Here is a 26,621-nt window from a genome sequence, read left to right as displayed (position 1 = left end):
GTATCTCTTTAGAGGATCCTTGGATACCACTGGTTTGACTTTGTGTCGAATGAGCGGTTACTCACGGAGTCCCAAATGAGGCACATTACCTGTATTGTGAGGGAGCATCAGTTATGGCACTACAGCCATGTGGCGTGATTCCCATAGGATGATCCAGCTTGGAGGATCCTCATTATTTCCTCATTTTGGCTGGACCAGGCCAAGGGGACACCCACGTAACACTTGGCTGTGGCAGATAGATGGCCATTTCCAGAGGGTGGGACTGCCAGGCAATGCGCTGTACCAGTGCATGCTCCCCAATCTAACCTGACATTTTTTATAAATCATTGGACATTTTTTATAAATCATTGGACATTTTCATGTGGTTATTTATTTCATAATTACCTTTTTATTTATTTCATTTTGGCACAAGTGGCATTCCATACTCTCCTGCCAATCAAGATTACCACCCTAATTTAATACCCCTGACTCTAACATTCCAATGTTCTTTATGAATTGGGACACACAACCTAATTTTATCATCTGACCAAGTCCGAACAGTAGTTAGCTCATGTTAGCAAGCAAAATATTAACAGATGTTAGGTAATGATTTCCTTGATTCTTTGCAAACCAATGTAGTTGGCTAATTGGATGACTATTTAGCTAATAATGTGTTGCAAAGCATGCAGAGCTATTCAATCCTTTAGGCAACTTAGGCTGCCGCCTAGGGCGCTGTTATCCAAGGGGTGCTTCAAACAGTGAGGATGACACCTACCCTTGTTTGAAAGCATGTTATAGATACTGAGCTGTATGGGCGTTTATGCCACTCAAGCAGTGAGCACTCTGGACTTTTCCGACCCTCCATCCATCCACACTATGGGCACTGATCTGGTAATGCCTAAGTCCCGATTTGGGCTTCGACCACCAACAAGAGCATAAAAAGTGTAGTTGAAAGTTTTACCTTGTGCTTTTGATTTTTGGAATAGCTGTTATATATTCTGGAACAGTTGCTTGCATTTTTACTCGCTGTTTCTTCCAGTTTTGAAAAACTGCCGGAAGATACCACAGAGGTAAACCACCTGATTTATGCCAGCTACGCATTTTCTTGGCATGTTTGTGTAGCAATTTTAAATTACATAGTTAATTTTTGTGTTTTGTATCATTTCATAAAATGCAAAGCAGGCATGTCAAACACGCGGCCCGCAACAGAAATCTGTGCAGCCTGCATGACAGATCCTAGTTAGCACAAAACTTGTACAAAATGATTACTATCGTTTGTGATTGAATCATTCTGCATCTTCGGTGTTACTTATTGACTTTTCTTACTTCCGCCTTCTGACAAAAGTGTGTTTTCCCATGGCATTACGGTACCGGAAACATCATCTGCTAGTATAGTTGCAGCTGTGGCGTCAGCTCCTTGATACCCTAGGCATGACACCGCCCCCCCTCATGAGCCTTGACCAAAGTTAATGAGCCACAACGTCGCAACTGAAATGCTAGGCTGTGATCCCTGGGCAAAACCTTATACAGTAAATCCCCTACATAAACTTTCAAAGGTGCAAACATGCATACCCAATAAATAATTTTTTTTTAAGTAAGTGAAAAATTAAAGATTGTAGCATAACTTCAAATAGTGTGGCTGCATAGTTAGTTTGCATGTCTGGTGCTAGGTCGAGTGCAAAACCCACACTTTTACTGTTCACTTTGTCAGTCATGTGCCTGCATCCTTTACAGGTGGATTTGCTTTTGGATATATCTGTATTTACGATGAGTTAATGCTCTTTATTTCAAACCTAAGATGTCAGGAGTTAAGTATGTTCAACATGAACACGGGGGATACAGTAGGAAGATAATTAAGGGCTAGTTCTTCTTCACTTAGAGAACCACATTAACATGCCATATAAACCCTGTAAATGTGGTGGAGTGCAGGCACAATAGGGGCCTTTGGTCAGATCTCATGAATAGCTTGTTCTTGTTGACTTGTCCTAATCGACTCTTATGTATGATCTTTAGATATGACCATCCCATCAGGAATACTGCGTGCCTAGGAAGGGCTTTTATTTTGATACACTCAAACTGGAGTTAGTGCTGGAAGTACTTTTTTTGTGATTTTTTTTTTTTTGGTCCTTGCTTCAAAACCTTCTACAAATTACTGCAAACACTTACCAGACATCAATATTAAGTGATTGGCAGTAGGTGACAAGTGATGATGCCATCTGATTGCTCACTTTGTGTGTGGCAGCCGGAAGTGCATTTGAAGAAAATCACATAGGCCAGGGTTCTACCTTTGACATCTTTTTCGCTACAACTCCCTTGCACCCAGCATGGGATATAAACCAGCCTTTATGTGGCTCAAAGATATTGATGGGGAGCCCATACCGACACATATGTTAACGGCAAATACACTCAACATTAAAAAAATGGCTTTTTGCATCTGTTATAATAGTTTAAAGCACGGATGTCAAACTCCAGTCATGGAGGGCTGCAGTGGCTGCAGTTTTTCATTCTAGCCATCTTCTTTTGCTTTAGTTTTATTTAACTTTACTCAGGTCCCTTAATTGTTTCTTTTTCTTTAATTAGCAGCCAAACAATAATGAGAAACAAAACAAGCCACTTCGGTATTCACTATAATGGTATTTAAATTGTACATTTATTAACTTTAAAAGCATTTTCTCATGTACAAATAGCTGTATGTGTACAGTACATGTTTTCTAAAGGAGTTGAGGGTTGGGGTTGCTTTATATTCATTGGGTGCCTAAACTAATTCTGCTGGACTTAACAAACAAAGTGGACTTGTGAATGCGGTCTTGGAATGGAACTCATTAGTATGTAGGTTACATACAGTATAATGTAACATATAATGTAATTCTCAAACCTGTTTACTTAAATTTTGGGTCTAGCCTGTCCTACTAGCCTTGAATACAAGGCTAAAACTGGTTCTGAATAGAGTAACATTCTAAGACTAGTTTAGAATTTCTTAAGTTTTCGTATGTAAGTTAGTTTAAAAACATAAAACATCTCAACCGTCAAATACTGAAAATTATGAAACCTAAAGATGAAGAATGACAGTCTGTAGTTAGCTTGATTGTTTTCTGCGATTAACTGCTTAAAAAATGTGTGGAAAGTTTCTGCGTTTTGATCTAAAAAAAAAAAAAAATTCTCATCCTATAAGCCAAAGAACAAATTATTGCATTACAATATGTGTGCTACTGTGTTATGTGGTCCATTTCACAGATACTTTTTTAACGAGTGAGGGCAATGTGTACTGCAAAGATGAAAATTAATAGCAGGAAGGAAAGGACCAGTAGACGAAATCTTTTAACAAGGGACAGGCAAGGATTTAAACTGAAAGGACTTAGGAAGGCATGCTCCTAAAACCAATAATAACCTTAAGTTGTCATTGTTCAAACAAGCTAAAAATTCCAGAAGCCCTAGGTCAAAAAGCAAGATAGCACACACAAAGATTTGTGCAAGGTTTGTAAAAAAGCTGTTAAAACAAAAAGTAGCAGCACTACAAACCTGTTCCAGCATCTAAAACAAAGGCATCCAGTGGAATGGAATCAGTGTGTTTCCCGCTGAAATTCCGATGCTAGTTGTAATTGCATTCCCAGAACTAATATTAGAACACAGCCAACTTTACATGCTTCGTTTCCCAGTTTCACACCATATGACAATACAGTGTAGAGGTGTAAGGACATTACAGATGCGGTGACATTTTATATTGGTGAAGACATGGTGCCCGTTTATATGGTGGAAAAGCCTGGGTTTGTTAGAATGCTAAAAGTAATAGACCCCAAGTACAGAATACCAAACCTCAAATATTTTGCAGAGGTGGCATGGCCCTGTTTGTACAAGGAAACACATGGGTAAATCCCCGTGCAGTTGGAAAAAGCATTGTTTTACTCTGCAACAATGGATATCTGGATGAGCAGAACCATGCAACCTTACAAGAGCCTGACAGTGCATTTTATTGATGATTATTTGGCACTGAAAAGCACCTGCCTCCTAACGTCCTACTTCCTCAATGACCATATGGGGGAAATAATAGCTCAAGGACTGACTGAAAGAATCCCTGGCAACCTGGAAGCTCACAGAAGACCAAATGGTTTGCATGACCACAGATGCGGGGACAAATGTGATCAAGGCCTTTGAAAGTCAGTCAGTTTACTCACCATCACTGTTTTGGACATAAGCTGCACAATGCCATAGATAAGTGGGTTGTGTTTTTATTGTGTCGTTTTATATTTCATGGAGTAACAACGCAAATGGAATAACAAGCCGTTTCAGTTGAAAACAGTGCTTTTTACAGTTCATTTCAAATAAAACGCAGAGTTGCCAACTTTGGTCAGCTGTCTGGAGTGAGAAGTCTGTACACACATTTGCATATATGTAACAGTTTTAATACCTTGTAAGTAGTCTGTAGGGTTTGAAAAATACCCCAACTCTTTTGATGTACCTAACATTAGGTTTATAATGGAATAATATAGATTTGCCGTAAGATTTTTTGCATGACCGTGAGAGTCTGAAAGCCAGAGTGCCACACCAGATGCGTGAGAGCTGGCAACCCTGAAAATGTACGTTTTTTTTTTCCACTTGAGTTGACTTGTACAGTTGTTAAAAAGTGTAAACTTTGACGAACATAACATCACCAATAAACTACATCCATTTATGCAAAATTTTATAAAATAATAATAATAATGCATTTTATTTATAGGGCACTTTACATTAGCAGTAAATCTCAAAAGTCCATCCATCCATCCATTTTCCAACCTGCTGAATCTGAACACAGGGTCACGTGGGTCTGCTGGAGCCAATCCCAGCCAACACAGGGCACAAGGCAGGGAACCAATCCCGGGCAGGGCGCCAACCCACCACAGGACACACACACCCACACACCAAGCACACACTAGGGCCAATTTAGAATCGCCAGTCGACCTAACCTGCATGTCTTTGGACTGTGGGAGGAAACCGGAGCACCTGGAGGAAACCCACACAGACACGGGGAGAACATGCAAACTCCACGCAGGGAGGAACCGGGAAGTGAACCCGGGTCTCCTTACTGCGAGGCAGCAGTGCTACATGAAAAGTTTAAACAAAGGCAAAGCAAAATAAAAACAGAGATAAAACAAAAATAATTATAGCATTCTTGTTAATAAGCTTTCCTAAATAGAAAAGTCTTTAGCTGTTTTTTAAAACAGCCCACAATCTGCTGCTGCAAAGGCTCGGTCACCCATTGTATGAAGTTTGGTCACAGGGGGGCGAAGGCGGTAGGTATTTGCATAAACGGAGGTTTCTTGTAGTGGATTGTAGTATAAGGAGCTCTTTAAGATATTGTGGAGCATTTCCATGGATACACTGGAAGCCCTCGTCAGAATGCCTCAAATCACACAGGCTTACCACTGTTTAAAAGGTTTTGTACCATATACTGTAACTTCTCCTCATCTTCCCTTCTACATTTATAGTGGGGCAAAAAAGTATTTAGTCAGCCACCAATTGTGCAAGTTCTCCCACTTAAAAAGATGAGAGAGGCCTGTAATTTTCATCATAGGTATACCTCAACTATGAGAGAGAAAATGAGAAAAAAAAATCCAGAATATCGCATTGTCTGATTTTTAAAGAATTTATTTGCAAATTATAGTGGAAAATAAGTATTTGGTCAATAACAAAAGTTCATCTCAATACTTTGTTATATACCCTTTGTTGGCAATGACAGAGGTCAAACGTTTTCTGTAAGTCTTCACAAGGTTTTCACAAACTGTTGCTGGTATTTTGGCCCAATGTGATTTTCTGGATTTTTTTTTCTCATTTTGTCTCTCATAGTTGAGGTATACCTATGATGAAAATTACAGGCCTCTCTCATCTTTTTAAGTGGGAGAACTTGCACAATTGGTGGCTGACTAAATACTTTTTTGCACCACTGTATAACCTCAGGCAATTAGGTGTAGTAAAAGACAAGCAGGAGTTAAGTTACACTTTAAATAATGTATTATTAATAATATTCATAAATAATAACAATAAGCAAAGTATATTTCAATATTGGCAACCATACAACCTGATAAATGTTGATGTGTAGTTTCAGGCGGCTCACAGACTTGTTAGTTTCTTAAAATGTCTCTTGTTAAGTCCTCATTCTTGGTTAGTTTTCTTCAGAACAGGCCACATGCCTGTCTCAATATGGCTGCCAAGCTGAGCTCTTCATTGTGTTTTCCTTTTCTGTTCATGGTGTGTGAGATGCTCCTTCATCAGTTGGTAAGAGAGAGAGCTAGGGAGGGGTAAAGCAAGCAAATTTATAGATTCTCTGTTCAAACCCTACATCCAATAGGGCATCATGGTATTTTAAAGCAGGGGTGTCAATCTTTGGTCCTGCAGGGCCACGGTGGCTGCAGGTTTTCATTCTAACCATCTGAGTTAGTGACCAGTTTTGCTGCTAATTGCCTTCTTTTGTCTTAATTTTAATTAACTTGACTCAGGCCCCTTAGTTGTTTCTTTTTCCTTAATTAGCAGCCAAACAATAATGAGACACAAAACAAGCCACCATGTGCCCATCACAGAAATTCTGAAAATAAAGAAAGGTGGTGATCTCAGTAAGGTTGATCACAAAACATTTTGACAGTGTTCTTAGGAAAAACAGAAAATCAACAGTTTTGGAAATGTCTGCTGTGGCAAAATGAGAGCAGCAACGAGCCATGGAATTAAATAACAAGTTTAATTAACAGCAAGAATTGGCTTCTCATTAAAAAAGTTGTTGGAGTGAAACTGGTTGGAGTTTGAAGCTCCAATTTAGCTGGTCAACTCTTGGCTTGTTTCATGTCTCATTTGTGTTTGGCTGTCATTTAATGAAGAAAAAAATTAATTCAGAACACTGAATCATTAAAAACAGGGCTATTAAAATGAAAGGAAAATAAGTTAATTAACAGTAAAACCTGGTCACTGATTAGGAAAAGGGTTAGAATGAAAACCTGTAGCCACTGCGGCCCTCCAGGCCTAGAGTTCGACACCCCTGCTTTAAAGGCTTCTGATACAAGCCAATTCGGAACAGCCATATTTCAGACCAGTGGGGTACAGAATACCTTCACACCTGCCCCCAAAACCATTTGTTGGGCTGATGTTTGCCAGCTAAGCAGACTGGTTTTCCTGTAGGGGGTGATTGGGAGAGTCCTGCAGAGAAACATTTGCCAAGCTTGTTTTAGGCACTTCCTCCACCCCTGTCGTAAAATTACAAAGACTCATTCCTAAAAGGGGGGGAGTTCTTAACCATGAAACCATTGCTGTTATTATCAATAATGTAATACTAATATTACATTGCTTTGTCTAAGTTACAAATAAAGACATACACAATATTTATCAACTTACATGCAAAATTTCACACCACAACACGTACTGTGTTTGAAAACTTTTCTGCTGTATGATTTCAGGACAGAGCAAGCCACTCTGTTAGGAACATTATGGCTTTTTAGTTGAGGGTGTTAGAGGGTGTTAATTAAGACTAACTGCACATTATCTCAAACAAAGGGGTTTATTTGTTAAATTATTTTTCTGCATTTTGTTTTATTTTATATTTATTATTTATTCTATATTTAACTTTTATAACACCCCTGAAGTGTAGCTTTTTTGTTATTGTTGTTTCCATATAGTTTCAAAATAAAGGAAACTATTTTTGAGTTCTGTTTTATTGTTTGAAAATCAAAAATTGTCCATAACACTGAAAAATTAAGATTTTATTTTTTACCCATCTTGCCCAGCCCTACTTGGAATAGAACTTGATACTACTGCCTTTAAATAATACCTGGTCAGAAACATCATGAGTTGCCCACTTTTTTGTAATCGTCTGGGGCCTCATATGTAATGCAGTGAGTAGAATTCACACTAAAATATGGCGTTAAGGACAAAAGTGGAAATGTGCGTAAACACAATACCGTGCATAAGCCAGCTTCCACGCACTTCAGCTCCATAAATCCTGGTCAGTGTGAAATGTAACACATGTGCACGTGCCTGCTGCCCCACCCCGACTCCTCCCTGATTTGCGCCTCTTTGAATATGCAAATCAACATAAACAGCCCTTTAAGTTCATCGTTTTGTGAAAAGACAATGGCAAAAGCACAAGGGGGAAAAAAAAAGAATTTCAGTGAATGCAAAGTGGAGTAAAGGAAAAACGTACTATTTGTTGACTTAAGCAGTGATATAAGCAACAAAAGGAAGTTGATCGAGTCATACAGAGTGGCGGAGACACTTGAAAGTTCAAGTTCAGAAAGTCACCCAGTGCCTGAAATAAAAAAGAAGTGGTCAAATGTCAAAGTCGCCATGAAATGGCGAGTTGTAGCCTGTCTGAGTGTCATACGGAAGCACATTAGGGTACAGAGAAAAGAAAAAAAATAGGGGCACAGTGATGAAAAAAATGGTTGAAATATCGACTTTAACCTTGAAATTTCCACTGTAATCTTGTCTATTTTATCGTTAAAGAAGAATGTCGTAAAATTCATCTTAAAATTGATGTTTAATTTACTTGCGTCTCTCAAATCCCATCGTAACTAAAGTAGCACTTTAAATGCTTTGTATTCTATGTGTGTGAATCACTTTGTGCTTAAATTGGTAGCACAGTGGTAGCGATGAGCTGGTGCCCCCATCCAGGGATTGTTCCTGACTCCCGCAAAATGGTTGCTAGAATGTGCATGACCCTCAATGAAATAATTTATTGCAGCAATACCGTCTCTGTCAAACGTTACAACCCCCTATTCTTGTCCTTCCGTTTTCTTTCTCCATGTACCCAATTGCAACAATATATGGTCTGAAATAAATGTCAAACCAGTTGTGAGCTTAGAACTGCTTTTAAGGAGCATTGAATAATCTTCGTAATACATGTTTAATTATTCCATCCATCTGTCCATCTGTCCATCCAGGGTCACGCCAGTCCCAGCAAACATACAGCATGAGGCCGGAACAATCCCTAGACGGGGCGCCAGCTCATCGCTACAGCTGCGCCACCACACCCCCATATGTTTAATTATTAACAATATACATTATTTAAATTAAGTTAACAATTTATCTATATAATGTTATATACGTACTTTAATGCATTTCAACTTAAAAATAATAATAAGTATACATCCGAGTATTCTAACAGCATACAGCTCCAAGAAGCTCTTGGAAATCTAAATTGACTTAGAAGCCAGTCATCTTCATCTGTAAATATGTGCTCTCTTCTGTTGAATTTAATTCCTTTACTGTCATTGTATTCTATACAGTACACCCCCAAATTTCGCGGGGGTTTCGTTCCTAGAGCAAATTGTGAAAAACCGTGAATTTTGGATGTGGTTTAAAAAAGCCTATTTTTATAGTTTAAACCCTAAATATGCCCCAAAACACTTTAATTTCAAACTCAGCTTAATACATTACCTAAAAAAAAAAGAATGTAAAGGTAAACCAGTATACTGTACAGTAGTGTACTGCTATGTCTCCTGCAGTGTTAGAATGTAAAATACCGAAGTTACTGCTATATGTACTGTAATTAATGTAAGCACGTTTTCATTGCAAGAAGCCTTAGAAGGTGCACGCCGTTTCGGCGGCATCTTGTGGCTTTAACCCTTAAACTGCCACATACTTGGGGGTTAATGCATCCGTGGACGCGAAATACTTTTTTGCTGCACTTTTTAAGTTAACGTCACAAAAGTGAAATTTTAATGGAACACATTTTTTTTCATGCAAAGAGCATCACAATTACTGCAACACTGATCATTTTACACACTGCTAATGAACTGTATAAACTATTTAAAAAACTACTGGAACAATATGTACAAGGTGCAAGTGACGCCATGGATGAAATTCAGTAAATCACCAAGCCAACTGCGCTTGAAGTGACTGCACTCAAGTACACAGAGGTAAGTGCTGATGCTTGCAGGCTAGTCTAGTGCAATGGCTCAATCCCAGGGACAGTGAGGCTGCAGTGCTGCAAGGTGTCACACTTGGGTCACAGAATTGCACAGAAACACAGGAGATTGTAGAGACAGGAACTTTATTAAAACACTTCAAATAAACATGTCTCTTTCAGAAGTAAAATGAGCTCAGTATACAGTTAGTTCTCAATTAAAGAATAGACAAACATCATAGGGGAGCACAACGGTAGTGGGACCCCCAAAAGGATAGGTGCTGTTCAGGCTTTTAAGTATGCGTAACGTCTCACGTGACAGAGCAGCCACAAGTAAGCCCAGCAAGTAAGGGAGTAATGTGAAAGTAGTCTATCAGCGTTTTTTAAGAGGTACTTTTTTGAGGAGCGTCCGTCAATTCTAGTGCCGCTAAGATTCACACCGTTGAGAAGACAGTGATTTATTTTTTTATGGTGGAGATTCCATGGATGCACCCAGCCTTGGCCCGACCTGCACGTACTCACAAACAGAGACAAAAACAAAGCAAACCGGTAATCAAACAGCAAATACAGAATGTAATGAAAACAAATGAAATAAATGAAAACAACGATACCACCCTTGTTCCCCTTTCGGTGATTACACATTAAATACAACAAAGCACAAACAAAACACTCAGTAAATCATGAAAAATGGAAACGAATGAAATGTAATAATGAAAATAGATAGTCCAGAGATCCGCATGTTGAATGGGAATGTAAAGATAGTCCTACCTGTAGTTCCTGAAATGGTGAAGATGGGTGGACTGGTTCAGGAGCATTCCTTTCTTTGCAAGATGGCCATGAATCCACTTACAGTCCTCATGTACACAGGCTGACGGCAGACAATCCAGACGCCAACCATGAAACGATCCAGGACAAAATGAATAAGTACAGGTAACCCAACAGAAGGCAGACAGACAGGAACTTGAAACACAAATTACAAAAACTTTTTTTTGCTTTTGGTCACTGGCCCCCTTTTTAAAAGCTGTGCTGACATCCTTTGACCCCAACAGCCCCAGCACCCTGAGCAGAAGACCAATCAGAGCCACTGCAGGGACTGCTGGGAGTTGCAGTTTCAAATTCTATTGGCTACTTTCACCATCCCAAGCTGCATTTTCCTTTACAGTTGCTTCCTGTTCTCTCTACAGTACAGTATTGCCATGAAAAAAAGCCATAAAAATTGCGGAGGATATTTGCAGTTTCTGCTAACAATTATTAGATAGGTTCTAAGAAAAAATCTGCGAATGACTGAGGCCACAAACTATGAACCGCGACTTCGCGGGGGTCTGCTGTAATGAGATTCAATATGCAAATCCTCCATAAACTTATTTTCCTATAAAATGATAGCAATAATAATGATACAATGAAAACAATGAAAAATATGCAGTATGAAAGCATAAGTACAATATACATGTACTTATTGTGCAGATAGTTCAAATATTTCATAAAGTGGCTCAGGTTGTGTAATATTACAGCTGTAGTGCAATTTTACAGTGAGGTCATTGTAATTATAAGTACAAGCAGTTCTACCAGGAGCACTTGTTGGACTGATTGAGTGCGTTTATAGCTCTTGGGATGAAGCTGTTTCTGAGCCTCAAGGTCTGTACAGGAAAGGCTCTGAAGAGTTTGCTGAATGGGAGAGGTTCAAATAGACTGTGCACATGGCTGAGTGGAATCCTTGCAGGTGCTGGTAGCCTTCCTTGAGGCTGCAGTGTGTGCTATAAATGTCCTCCAGGGCTGATAATCCTCTGCACTCTCGACACAACCCGCTGTAGAGCTTTCTGATCAGCTGCCTTAGAGCTGTGATTCCACTCTCAGATACAATGGGTTAAAATACTCTCAGTGCACCACTAAAGCAGCTGTGGTATTTGGAATAGCTTGGCCATTCTGTGCACCATTATATTGTTACAGGTTGATTACAATCAGGTGCCTTCAATTTATAAACAGTATGCGGTTAATTTCAGTGTATTTGATAAAGCCCGCATCATGGATGTCAATCTAAAAAAGAAAGGGAAACCACACAGGAATAGTAGCACTGCTTTGACGCTGGGTGCCTCCAGTTTGCAAAACCAAGCAGAAACATGAATATGCAAAGGTTGGTGGTGCCGTGAGAATGTGCTTGGCTTTCTGTCAAATTTAGTTTTTATACATCTGGATGTTAGCGCGGAAATGGATGTATACAACATTTTTGTGCATATGTACCATTTATAAATGAGGCCCCTTACAAAATTGTGGTGCTCATTAGAAAAATAATAACCAAAATGATGGAGACCAAAATGTTAATAAATAACAATAAATAGATCCAAAACCAAAATAAAACTACAAAACAGGTACAAATATGACCAGAGAACAAAAAGCCCAAAATCATAACATAGTAGTTCTCTGATGAGGTAGCAGTTGAACAACACTGAAACAAGAATAGGCTTATTGTAGTTTGCATTAAAAGTAAAAATGTTGTAATAACTCATATAGATCTTTGTTGTTTTGTAATTTGCTCTACTGTTATTCTGCTTTTGATCAATAATTTTGTTTATGTTTTGTGTGTTTCTTTGTGATTTAAGTAAATTATGTTAATTGAGAGGTAAATAAAAGACCTCTTACACCTTTCAGCATATCAGCACACTTCCCAAGATAGAATGCATGAATTGCTTTAAACCGATATATCATAAACAAGCAAATGCCAATAAATTCATGTGATAGTTAGCCAGGGATTTTCTTAATTTCTATATATGAAAGCAGGTGCAACAGGCAAAACATTAATATGTTTGTGTTATTGTGTTACAGTATGTGCTTTGTTGTCAATAATCTATATACTGTATATATAATGCTAAATTGACTGACCGACTAACTGACTGATTCATTCACTTACTCATCATCAAAAACACTAATTCCCATTTTGTTCAGAAACAAATTTGGCAGGATGGTATATCTAGAGCAGTAAGTGCCAACTAAGAAAGGACATCTCAGTATATCAATATTTCGGGTAAAAACCCCACTTGTAATTAAAAACCTAAATTCCCCAAAATCTCAAAAATGCTTTGACAGATTTGATTGAAATTGTGTGACGCTATAGAAAAAAAAATAGGACCCTTGTGTTGTGTTTGTTGTTAATTTAAATTCTTTTTTTTCTTTATCTATTAATATTGTTCTAACTTACATGCACTGTACTATATGCTTTATGCAACTGAAGGATGGACCAGAAGCGTTTGATGGGCTAAACAACAGCACTAACCAATAGGGTGGAGGAACAACTGAAGAGTCTACAGTCAGTTATGACATGGAAGGAAAGTTGAGTGAAGCTCAAGGAAAATGCACAGGTTGATGGTTAGCAAGTGCTGTAAACCTTAAGTGCTGATGCGAGGTTCTGTGTCTGTGAGTAGGTGTTACTTTATTAGAAGCAAAAAGAGAGTGATTGCGAATTCAAGGTGGAAGTTATGTCTGGGACCATCCAGGGATGATGTAGTTGCTTTGGGAGTGGTGCAGGAGCTTCACAGTCTTAAGTTCCTGATCTAATGCTCCCAGTGCCAAATTATTTTCTCTGTGATATTCATGACAATAGTGGTAATCCTCTGCTTATTTTGTCCATCATATTCACTATAGCCCTTAATCAATGTTACACCATTGTATGAATGTGCATGAAAGCCCAACAGGAAGCCACTCTTCAATTTTATATACATGTAAGGCCGCACGCAACAATCAAAGAGGGGACTAAGACCATGATACCTGCAAATCCTAGAAACACCCCATGACTGAGGGCATCAGTTTGAATGTAAAGGGCCCTCATAGGCTACTCCATTGTAGTATACATTTGCATCTACAGACTTTGAAAAGGGACCACCAATCCCAACCTCTGAAATTGTTTACAGTTACATATGCATCTGCTTACTTTTAATCGGAATGCCCTGCTCTCTGAAATTCTCTGCCTTGGAACTTGAACTGGGCTGGTCGTTCTAAATGTTTTGCTTTTGATTACCTGTACTCTTAGATGCATACCAACAGTAATTCCAAGCATACCAGCTCTCATCATGGGTGATCCATTCTGCTTCATGTATTTCTAGCCCCCGGATGTGGATTCACCCCATCATCCTCTCAGTCTTCGGTCACAGTTTTAGATTGTGGCACTTGAATTTTTAACAAGAAAGCCATAGAAATTGTGTTGTGTTGCTTGAAGTTACTGTTCTGCATTCCTTGCTTTTCATGTTAATATATCAGTGTAATACATAGGGCTGGCCTATTCAAATGGCGTCCCACGGGCCACATGTGGTCCAGAAGCAACTTTCGAGTGACCCAGCCTCAGTTTCTGCAAGAAACACAGAGTAAAAATGAGAAAAACAAATTTCGTAGGCCTTTAGAAATTCCTACAGTAGTACAGACCATGGATGTAACACTCCAGGTAGCCAAGCAACATTCAACCCACAATGCAGCACGTTGTTATATGTTTTGAAGTGGTCATAGTAGTCTATGATACTGTGATGACCTATTGAATAAGACACACAGGAGCTGCTTACCTGAGGGAATCTTCAAAATGCTGATTGGCTTTTTGATTTGGTGTGCCGCGCTATAAACGATGTCTACTGCTCCTTCATTGGATCACACAAAAAGATAGATGAATGCTTTTCTGCCTCTTTTTGCTCTTTTATCATTCACCCCAGCTCTCTATAGGGAGGTTTCCTGAGCCCTCACAAAGTGCTTTCACCCATGACTCCAGTCCTCATAACCCATGCAGTAACGAGACACATCACAATATCAACATTATATGGGATGTGTAAAAAGCCATACCTAATCACGTATGTGGTCATTTAAAACAAACAAATGTTCCCCCAGTGTGCAGTACACGTTGTATTCATGTGTGTTAGTTACTGTTATGGACACTTTTTATGCATTTGTGCACTAATAGCTTTGATTGCATTGATAGTTCTTTTTTATTCTGTAAAATGCACTTAGTGATGTGCCTGGGTCATATATGACCAAAATATTTATTTTATTTCGAAAGGGAAGCACATGTTATTGCTAATACTGTGAACTTTTTTATTGTAATGCACTTTGAGATGTGCCTAGGTCAGATATGACCAAAATGTTTATTTTTTTATTTAAAATGTTTATTTAAAATATTGCTACTGCCTTAGATTCTGTTCAGTTATAGCTTTTTTTATTCTTTTGTTAATGCACTTTTTGGTGTGCTGAATTCAAAAGGGAAACAATGAATAAACAATGCTTGTTTTTTAATACATTAATTTGTGTTGCTTTAAAATTTGTCATTACCTGCTGCTTACCAGTCGCTGAAAATATCTGGCACAACTATATTACTTGGTTTGAAAATATGGCCCAACATAATTTGTAATTGAATAGCCATGACACAGGGTATCGTTACTTGTGTGTATCCACTTCAGGCACTGCTTTGCATATGGTTTCACATCTGTAAACTAAAGGGGGACCACATACAACTGATGAAAAACATCAAAAATGAATTACAGTACTTAAGTGAGCAATGTAAATATGTTAAAATCATATACATCTAATGATAATAATATATACATAAAGTTCACATAATTTCAACTGATTACACATTTCAATTCAAAAGAATACACTTTCCTATAAATTTGCGTTTTGCAATGATCATCAACAAAAGCCATATCACTAGGAAAATCAGGAATTGATCTAGTGTAGGAATGCTTTACTCATGGACAGTTGTCCAAAGCCTTAACCATTTCACCACTCTCCCTGCGAGTAATATTAGTTGTTGGCAAAGAAACTACAAATATTGTGTACAGAAAGTACTAATTTAGTTACATAGTACTTCTGATACACCAGATTAGCTGACAGATACTGTAGGTCGCCAAAACTGTCTTCTGAAAGGAATGCGTGTTCATGTGGTTTAATTGTTTTGCACAGTGCTCTCATACCTCTTGGAAAATTCTTCAGGATATGAGCGGAAACCCAGAAGTACCAGAATGTGAATGAGTGTTCCCTGTCTGTGGCCAAACACTAACCTGACCAGGATGGGATCCTAAACTAGGACTCTTGAAAATGTCACACTTTTCTGCAACAATGTAATTGATTCTCACCACATCTTGCGTCATTGCCATGTAACCCCTTCCCACCAAGTCACTGCAGTTTACTTTTTTTAAGTGTTTGTTTTCACAGTTCTTTTCAAATCCAGAAACAACTGCCAAATTATTTTCTGTGAAAAGTCATTTTTATTGTTGCCCTTTTTTTACTCCATATTATGGAAACATATTCCTGACACACAATTTTAATTGTGTTATTTCAAAATTGTAATTGCATTATTTTACAAGTGTAGTACATCAATACAGTCACCAGCCTTGTTCAAGCATGTGCTTTTTTTGACTTTTGTGGACAAATAGAAAGAGGTCCAGGAAGGATGTGTTGACTACAATAGAAGCAAAGTATTACAGTTTATATTTTGGTACAGAGACCGATTAAATTTCTAGTTTGGTCACAGTGTTTAATTGTGAGTGGGTTGACTTTTTTGAGTGAGAGTATACGTGTGTAACAAAGTTCTCTTTCATGGTATGCCACTGTATCAACTAATATATTGGGGTACCTTCCAGGTATGTTTCCATCCATAGACCCCATGCTTCTAATGTAGGTTCTTAATATTTTTGTATGGTATTGTGCAAGCACATGCTTCTCTTAATAAGAATTCACACAGAGACATATTTCAGTAACATGCATGTACTGTAATTCAGAGTGAAAGCATTGGCGAAATCTACATATCACATCAGAATTTAAATTCATAATATATATATGATTTCATAGCTTGTTTTACAGAAACATATTTGTGAATTGTGTATTAATTATAAACCAAACCCTAAACACAAACATCATATGTAGAAATAATGTAAATCTTTTTACTTACATTAAGTACTCACCTTTGTTTAGTTTAGAAGCAAGAGTCCCATACAGATGTAGTGAAGCTCACTTGATGCTGCTAGGATCAGTTTCAGCTTAGTGTAACTTAGAAAATGGATGAATGGAGCTCTGGCAGTCATTACTAGTTAAGATTTCTCTGTTCCCGCTATAAACAGATTTTTGTCTTTGCCAGAATACCTCAGTTTACCAGAATGTCAAAAGTAATCTTCCATGACCTTACTCAGCTAAGACCACACCCAGGCTTTTGCCTAAATTATTGCTTTTGTTAACAAAATATACAGGAGCTCCAACATTGCTGATGTCCAAATTAACGAAATAGATACTTTACTGTGACAGACAGTTCCTACTATAGTGAAACGTCACACTTTTAACTATAGTGTTAGATCATGACATGCATAATATTAAGGAAAGGTAAGAAGAAGCAAACTTCATGCACCAGAACATCTGTGTCCATACCCAGAAATGCTTGGTGTACTACTTCCAAGTGATTGTACTGTATTAGAGAGTACTGCAAAGTATACTATTTGGTGATCTGGGAGTGGTAGGACACACACACATTCAGACAGGGGGATTCTAATAAATATCCCTGTGCTGGATAGTTACTAGACTAAATACTCTTAGATATTTTTTAAAATACACTGTGTAGCTGCATTTAACCAAAATTACCAAAGTTCTGCAGCTTTAGTATGCTTCATGGGTTTCTGGCAAAAGTATGACACGTTGAAATAATTCCACATTTTTGTTTTTACAAGCTTTAGTAAAAATCCAAGGTATAACAGTTTACACAAAAATAGAAAAAATTGGATTTGCAAAATAAAGAAAAGTTCTTGTTTAAGAGAAGCTTATATGTCTTGTTTGTTTGTTATGTTTTCTCATACAGTTGAACCATTTCTAAACGGTCAGAAAACTGTATGCCTGTCCCATTTATATACTGCAAATGGGTCTTTCAGTCCATGCTAGCAATGAGCCTATTCCAAAACACACTGACTTAATTAACACACTGCATTACAGATATAGGTAAGAAAGTTATATCTCATATTAACTACTGGGGGTAAAGGCTGTACCATATTCTATAGCTATGAAAGAAAATGATACTCTTTTCAAATTAAGCAAATACTAATATGAGTTTAACTTAAAGCACTAACTTTCTAAGATTGTCTCTTACACACTGCAAGGATGTATTTTCTAAGGATCACATAAGCATTCATTTGAATTTGTTTGTAGATTTCTTGCTTTTGATTGGTCTAATCCCTAAACATTTTTTTCTTACTCCTGGCAAAAATTTAGGTTTCTTGTTTGGAGAAAAAAAAATCCTCTCAAAGACTTTGAACTGGTTTGGCATGATGCTTTTATTCATAACACCAGCAGGAGAGAGAAAGTTCTACATCTAGTTGATAATATTTATCTAAACTTGCTTTGGCAACAGTTACATTTATATAACTTGTTATTCTTTCACAAAAAAATTTAAAAAATACATTGGTGCAATTGTTTTTTAAAATGAAGATATGCTTTTTAAAAGAAGATAAAAACAATAAATTTGTATGTACTGTACCCTTTACTAATGTAAACTTATATTAATAGACATAATGAGATAATATATAAGCAGTAATGACAATAGCAGTTATGGTTTTCTACTTCACTTTTATAAAGTCTTCTTATAGTACTTTACTCATTCAGATAGAATAGCATTAACAATCTGGTTAAGGTTTATATTTGTCAGAAAATATAAATTCTAAGCAAATTAACCATTAAATCTAGATATATACCTTACACTGACTTATCTTTCCTAGACTTATAATTTGGATCCGACTAAACATTATCTGCAACTGAAGTTTTTAATCAACAATGAAGAGCGATATTATATACCCAAAAGGAGAGAGGTCATCAGTGAACTGGTAAGCTTTTTTCATTGCATTACATGCATTTTGCAAGGCATTTTTAAAACTAATTCATTTAAATATTTAAGAGTTTTCTTTTATTAAGTTAGCAGTGGTCAAGATTTGTTGTCCTTCGAAGAGCATATTGTGTATTCTTTAAACTGGGGCATCCTTAATATGTTAGAAGCATTTGGTGGATTTAAATCAATTTTTTATGGCTGAAATAAGTGCTGTAATTAAGAGTCTAGGTAGTGGCTAAGTTGATTCTATGGTTGAATGAGATACATCTGAACCTGCTGAAGACATTGTTTTCTGGTATAATGTTAACCAGTGTTGTTGGAAAGCTGGGTGATCCCTATGAGGAAAGAGAAACCCCTGCATTTCCTCAAATGCTGGTTTAACACTAGAATCCCACCTTAAATCCCTTCGCACCTCTCCATCAGTGTCTTTTGTTTTGTAAATGTGTCGATCAGCACAAGCAGCAAGCAGCCTATTGTCCCATCCTCCACCTTGACGGAGCTCAACTCCAGCAAAAAGTTCTCCCAGCTCAAGCCAAGGCTCCTTATCTGAATGTGTGGTGCTTGGAGTTGTATATGGTAAATAATACAGTATATCATTAATTAAAATACATGCATTTCAGCTGTGTTCCGTGTCTACAAAGATCTGGATAAGTGTAGAATGAAAAGAAATGTGAGGCAAGAAATGCTGAACACATACCTAAAGCAGAAACTTTTTCCATGTTTTGCTGATAATGACATGAAGTGTATAATGTGTGAAGACTTTAGTCTAAATATCAAATAAACACGTGTGCTTTTATTCAAGAATATAACCAAAGAAAAAAAAGTGTGCTTTTATTCAAGAATATAACCAAAGAAAAAAAAAAGCATTTGATTTATATGTTACTGTCAATGAGTTAAAAACCCAAGCTCAAATGTCAATCAACAGGAAGTTTATACATGTTCTTGAATGGTGCAGAGGTAAGAACAATTGCGAGCAATTCGCCACGTTAATGTTTAGATCTGGCAGTGTCATGCTGAAGATGTATGCGCCCAAAATGAAGAAGCCTTTGATTTCAGTCAATAACAGCCAGTGTAATGTCTTGCTACATGTAAAAGACATCATTGAAGGAATATAAGCAGACACATAGACATTGGTGAATCAGGTCTTCGTGGTATCTTGTTGTCACTTGAATTTTTTGTTTTTCAGATTGAGGACTTCACTTTCGCTTGTACTTGCAATTTATCTAGACAGAAAATCAAGATAAAATTCTTGGATTGTATACAGTTTAGGGATTTGGAGATGGAGAACATTTTGTCCTCTTGGTGTCATCTATCAACTCTGATAACCACCTAGTGTTGAGATTTTACATACCTGTTAATTAAAATAAGAAATTCTGTAATTTAAATTTCATCTATATCCTTCAGTTAAAGAAGTACAATAGGTGTCCCAGGCCAGGCCTAGTGTCATTGTGATTATAGATGAGCATTATGGTTGGCACAGTTGAACTCTGATTAGGTTGCATCTGTTCTATTCTTGTCTAACAGTTAATAACAATATTTTCATTAAGACCATTACCACAGCAGAGACTATTATCCAGCCTTTCACCCTAAACCTATTAAAGACTGCATTAAAATGTTTAAAGAGAAATACAGAAAATTATTAAACCAGTACACTGTTTCTTCATTTGCCCTGAGTAGTGCTGGGATAGACTCGAGCCATTTGCAATCTTGAATTGCATTGTGATGATCTGAGAATATTATGTTAACTTTCTGGTAACATACACAAAACTGCAACACTAAAAACACAGCTCAGTAAACAAAATAGAAAACATACAAATATTTATACAAAAGATATATATATACTTTTAAATCAGTGACACTTTTCACACCATGAAGACATTTGAGAGACTGGTCTTGGACTATATAAGTCCTCTTGAGATAGACCCTCTGGGACCCACTGTAGTTTGCCTTATGGTCAAAGATTGTTCTGGAGGATGCTGTTATATTTCTGCTACACAAGGCTTATTCTCAACTGAACAAAGCTGGCAACACTGTAAAGATTTTTGATTTCTCCAGTGCTCTCAGTACTTTTCAACTATCCCTGTTAAGGGGTAAGCTCAGAGATAAGCAGGTAAATAAGACTATGGTACCTTGGATAATGGACTATCTCTCGGGCAGCTTGTAGTTTGTGAGGTCCAAGCACTGTCTCTCTGATATAGATACAAGAAACTGGAGCACCGCAAGGAACAGTTCTGTCTCTTTTTCTGTTTTTCTGATTATAACACCAGTATGCTGAAATTCTTAGTTGATTCTGCACTTATGTGGTGTATTTATATGGAGATTAAACAGAGAATAGGAGTAATGTGGAGACCTTTTTTTTTTTTGGTGCATAAAAATATCCATGGAACTGATTATTGACTTTCGCAACACCAAAGAGTCTCTCTGTCTGGTCATTATTCAGGGAGTGGATGTAGAGGTGGTGCACTCCTATAAGTGCTTGGAGGTCCACATCAGTGACAGGCTTGATTAGTTTTGTAACATAGAGGAACTATATATATATATATATATATATATATATATATATATATATACTGTATATATCCATCCATCCATCCATTTTCCAACCCGCTGAATCCAAACACAGGGTCACGGGGGTATGCTGGAGCCAATCCCAGCCAACACAGGGCACAAGGCAGGAACCAATCCCGGGCAGGGTGCCAACCCACCGCAGGACACACACAAACACACAACCACACACCAAGCACACACTAGGGCCAATTTAGAATCACCAATCCACCTAACCTGCATGTCTTTGGACTGTGGGAGGAAACTGGAGTGCCTGGAGGAATCCCACGCAGACACGGGGAGAACATGCAAACTCCACGCAGGGAGGACCCGGGAAGCGAACCCAGGTCTCCCAACTGCGAGGCAGCAGCGCTACCCACTGCACCACCGTGCCACCCTATATATATATCTTCTACAACTCTGTGAAGGCCAGTGCAATTCCTGTAATATGAAAGTGGTATCCTTCACATCTTCTACAACTCTGTGAAGGCCAGTGCAAATATCTACTCTGTGGTGTACTGTGCTGGTAATATCACCTCAAAAGAGGCCCAACGAATCAACAAGGTAATTTAAAGGGCAGGCTCAGTTTATGGACACACTTTAGACCCAGTGACGGTAGTAGCAAAAGAGAGAATTAGAACAAAACTGAGTGCCATTATAAGCAATACTGCACATCCTCACTCTTACACATTAACACTTAGTACTTTCAGCCAATAAATTATTCAGCAGGAGTGTGTCAAGAAATGCTACTGGAGCTCCTTTATACCAACAGCTAAAGGCCTGCATATTGCCTCACTATGACTGTGAATGCTGAGTCGGAAGTTTTTTTTTTTTTTATCTTATTAATTTTTCTTCCTTTTTAGTCATTCTGGTGCTTGTTCAGGCCATAGCATATGTGTGTATATATTTATTTATCTATTCTATTTTTTTTTATTTAAAGAGCGTTTGTAAAAGCCAGATTTTCTCCTGGGAACAAATGAAGTTCTATCTAACCCAGCACACTTTTTTATATTGTAAACATTTTAAAGCGTGTGGATCAATAAAAAAATGAATTTTGGCATCTCAGAATAGATATGCATAAAGAGTACCCTGCTTATGTACCAAAGCAGAACAAAGCATACAGATTGTATTTAAATCAAGTTATTGATGTCTGTAATTTAAGATGTATGACTTTATTCATGGTTTATAAATACATTTATTATAATAAATCTATAAGTCTAGGCATCTTTTTGATGACCCTGTATTTTAACCATATATAAAGGGAAAATATTTTAAAAGTGACAATGTGGTAATATATGCAAAACACTCTCACAATTATAATAAATGTCTACATCCCTATTTTATAATGATATGAAGAATATTTTTTTTACAGTGGCATAGAAAATCATTTTAAAATTTATATAATTTAACAGCTCCCCATCTGTCAAATTCTTTTAGAGAAATATGAGCCTACGTTATCTAACAATAGCAACCAGTCCTTATTAACACATTTTTTAGTAACGTTATTGCTGCAAATCAGTTCTTAACTATTTTTTAGAGGATTTCTTTATTACAGATTTTATTCACATTTTAACTATTTTAGAACAGGTATTTTTTTATCTTCCTTCTGAGGTTTACTTTGTATATTATTACAATGTTTACTCACATTTGGAAGAAATATTCTGAAGTGAATGTTAAATGGCAAAATACTTCCATATGTTGAATGCTACTTTTAAATTATATAAGATTAACATAATGTGACATCTTCAAACCTGCTTAATTTAATTCAGGATGTGAGAGCCTCTCCTGGTAGCATTGAGGCCAAGACAAGAGCCAATACTACAATACTGAGTCTGTCACAGGGCTTACTCACACATGCATTCAGAGACTGTTATTTTTCACAATGAGTCTTCCAGGATTAGTTGATACTCCATCTCTTTTCTTTCATTAGTACATCAGGGCATCAATACAAATGATTATAATTTAGACAGTTTGGGGCTATGAATATTGTAGTTGTTATGGTTCAGTATACTCTACTTGTTTCTCATTTTTCCTTTATCATAATAAGTTTTTCAGACATGTTTGCTAAATTCAATAAAAATTAAATGTCCATCCAAAAATGTCTGTTTTTTTTTCACCTGTATTATTATCATTCTTTAATTTAATATTATTTATTGTATCAGTATGCTGCTGCTGAAGAATGTGAATTTCCCATTGGGATTAATAAAGTATCTATCTATCTATCTATCTATCTATCTATCTATCTATCTATCTATCTATCTATCTATCTATCTATCTATCTATCTATCTATCTATCTATCTATCTATCTATCTATCTATCTATCTATCTATCTATCTATCTATCTATCTAAAACATAAATTTAATTCCAAAAGTTAAGACTAAATCAGTATTTGGTCTCAGATACAATACTAACTTTTCTGATGTATGTTATTTTGTATTTTTTATTTTTGCAATATTTGTATTCCCTGTTTATTTATTCTTTATTTATACCTGTTCTTAGCTAAAATGTCCCCCTAAACCCCCCTGCCTCCCCCACTGTAGAATTGGCAGGAAACTTAAACAAAGAGTTTATGTCATACTTGGCAACACAATTATGCATAAACAGGGAAGGCAGCATATATGTCAGGGGTGCTCCGGTGTTCAGACAAGACTAACAGTCTGAGTTTTATTGGTCAGAAACTACTGATTCCAGTTACACATGGTGTTGTTTTGACCAAAAGCCCTAAGCTTACATGTAGTTTGAGGGGGTCATTGTGTTTGTGTTGAGTGCAGCACTTAACTCAATAAATGGTATTCTTAAATTCACATATTCCTTTTGTAAAGGAGGGATAGTGCTGCATTGCTTTCTGTCATTATGTACAGTATATACTTTACTAGGGGGCTCCGCCCCCTGCTCGCTTCGCTCGCCAACCCCTGGTGTTGGGAAATTACAAAGAGTGTGATGTATGAATGAGATATAGCATAGTCTGAAGGTGTAGATGACGCAGATAGGAAGTAAACAATAAAGTGTTTGGCACAGTGTAAAGGTTTATTGGAAAATTTCTTTGTAAACAATATTAGTAGTAAAGATGGTGTGTTGTGCTTGAATGAGTTTTCCTTGGCATGGAGCATTTATGACCTTAACTTTTTTTTTTTTAATATTTTTATTTTATTATGACCTTAACTTTAACGTCAGATGAACGTCGAACTTGTGAGAAGACCACATAAAGTTGTCTATGTACAAAAACGGGCTCAGATAGGTAGATGCCAACCTTGTTCATGGTTTGTCCTTGTGATTTGCTGATGGTTATGGCAAAGGCAGGTTAAATGGGGAATTGTTTCCGTTTAAGTGTAAAAGGTAATTCCAGGTCAGAACTTGTAAGGTCAAATCTAGGAATTAGAACAGTATTGTTAGCATGTGATCCTGTAAGAACTGTTGCTTGAATAACATTGTGTGTTATGGTATAGACGACTAAACGTGTACCATTGTATAAACCCTGTTTAGTGTTAAGGTTTTTTAATAGCATGATTATTGTTCCGTTTTTAAGGCTTAGACTGTGTTGTGGTAATCCGGCTGGGTTAATAGTGTTCAAATATTCAAAGGGGAAATTAAGATGGTCATTGTCGTCATCAGAGTCAACTTTGTCAGAGCTTAGAAAGAGGTGTGACTCTCCAGGAAGTAATGAAATGACCTGGTTATTAATGTGAGGTGAATTTTTTTTTTTGGATGCGGGTTCGTGTTTGTGGTCCCGTTACTCGAGCCGTCTAGTTTTGTACCCGTGATCGTGAATTGATGACTTGTTTGATCTGTATAGTTAGGAATATGGATAAGTAATAAGGAGGATCGAACTCACTGTTAATATGCGGACTGTTCGTTTTTTCGTATTATCACCAATCAGGTCTCGCGCCTGTATATGTATTGTAGTTCGGTCTCTTGTTGTTTATGTATGACGTCGTCGCGTATTTTAAGGTGGACTGAACAATAGCTGAGCATGTGGAGCAATAGCTAAGCACTGTCTAAAATCTCCTCCTAATAAAAGTACCTTTCCTCCAAAGGGAATATAATTATTCATCAACGCAATGCCAATTGTCCGCGTATTTTAAGGTGGACTGAACAATAGCTGAGCGTATTGCAAGTGGAGCAATAGTTAAGCACTGTCTAAAATCTCTTCCTAATAAAAGTACCTTTCCTGCAAAGGGAATATTATTATTCATCAACGTTTGTATTTTGTATGTCTGAGACGCGAGGTCTTTCGGTTTGAACTCGTGCCTGTTTCGATGCAGCACTTTGAGACGCGCGCTGTATGCGTCTACGTTCATTGTGTCTGTCCATTTGGGCTCGTCTCTGTAACGGGGTTAGTTGAGCTTTGCGTTTTTGGAGCCGAGACATTTTTTCTTCCAGAGTTTCAGAAGCGTGTTGAATGCGCCGCCGTGTATTTTGTTTTTTCATGCGGGTTCGTGTGTTTGGTCCCGTTATCCGAGCCGTATCGTTTTGTACCCGTGATCGTGTATTCATGACTTGGTTTGTTCTTCAGCGTGAGAAATATGGATAAGTAATAAGGAGGATCGCACTCACTGTTAATATGGAGCCTTTTCTGCAGTTGAACGGTTAATAGTGCTTCATTGTAAGGAGATCCACCTATGCTGCATAGTGTGAAGGTGTTGAGATGACGTATGTTTAATACGGACGGTTCCTTCAGAAATGGGGCTTTGGGTGTCACTTCTTATTGATGTTAGTGTGTTTGTGGGTCTGAATCGTCGTTTTTGTGAACGTTTCGTGTGCCATGTCCGTAGTCTGTCCCGTTTCGTATCTAATGGGCTTTGTGTGGCGGTCACGGCTTCTTTTTTTTGGTGTGCTAGGAGCTTGTTGAATCCTCCTCTTTGTGTGCGTCCCGTTTCGTGTGCAATGGGATTCGTGCGGCGCTGTGTGTTTTGCCGGCGTCTGAGGAGGGGGGGGGGGATTGGTGGGGCGCGAGCATCTTCTTTCTTTTTGTGTGCCAGGGGCTTGTTGAATCGTCCTCTTTGTTTGTGTCCTGTCTGTTGCTTGTGTGGTTGTGGGGGGGTGGGGGGGGGGGGGGGGGGGGGGGCTTGGAGGTGGGTGTGGGATTTGTGGGGCGCGAGCGGCTTCTTTTTTTTTGTGTGCTAGTTTCGTGTGATGTTGCTTGGAGGGGGTGGTGGGATTGGTGGGGCGCGAGCGGCTTCTTTTTTTTTTTGTGTGCCAGGGGCTTTTTGAATCCTCCTCTTTGTGTGTGTCCCGTCCGTTGCTTGTAGGGGTGGGGGGGGTATGGTGCTTGGAGGTGGGTGTGGGATTTGTGGGGCGCGAGCGGCTTCTTTTTTTTTGTGTGCTAGTTTCGTGTGCAATGGGTTTTGTGCGGCGCTGTGTGCGTTGCCGGCGTTTGACTCCTTTTTTCTGTGCTGACTCCTTTTTT

The 26,621-nt window shown here is 37.8% G+C and overlaps 1 protein-coding gene across 5 annotated transcripts in view; it reads left to right on the top strand.

Annotated features, from left to right (window-relative positions):
• LOC114641433 (TIAM Rac1 associated GEF 1) overlaps positions 1 to 26,621 on the top strand; it is a 471,138-nt gene that overhangs the window by 249,731 nt on the left and 194,786 nt on the right. For all 5 annotated transcript variants that reach the window (XM_051925737.1, XM_051925739.1, XM_051925738.1 and 2 more), the window contains exon 11: positions 18,562 to 18,666. In XM_051925737.1, coding sequence (XP_051781697.1) covers positions 18,562 to 18,666 — 105 coding nt within the window. The remainder of the gene's footprint in view (positions 1 to 18,561; positions 18,667 to 26,621) is intronic.

This window comes from Erpetoichthys calabaricus, chromosome 4 (genome assembly GCF_900747795.2).
Source record: "Erpetoichthys calabaricus chromosome 4, fErpCal1.3, whole genome shotgun sequence".
Classification (NCBI taxonomy): domain Eukaryota; kingdom Metazoa; phylum Chordata; class Cladistia; order Polypteriformes; family Polypteridae; genus Erpetoichthys; species Erpetoichthys calabaricus.
Note: the sequence above shows the minus strand (reverse complement) of the source record. Positions and strands in the feature narration are given on the sequence as shown.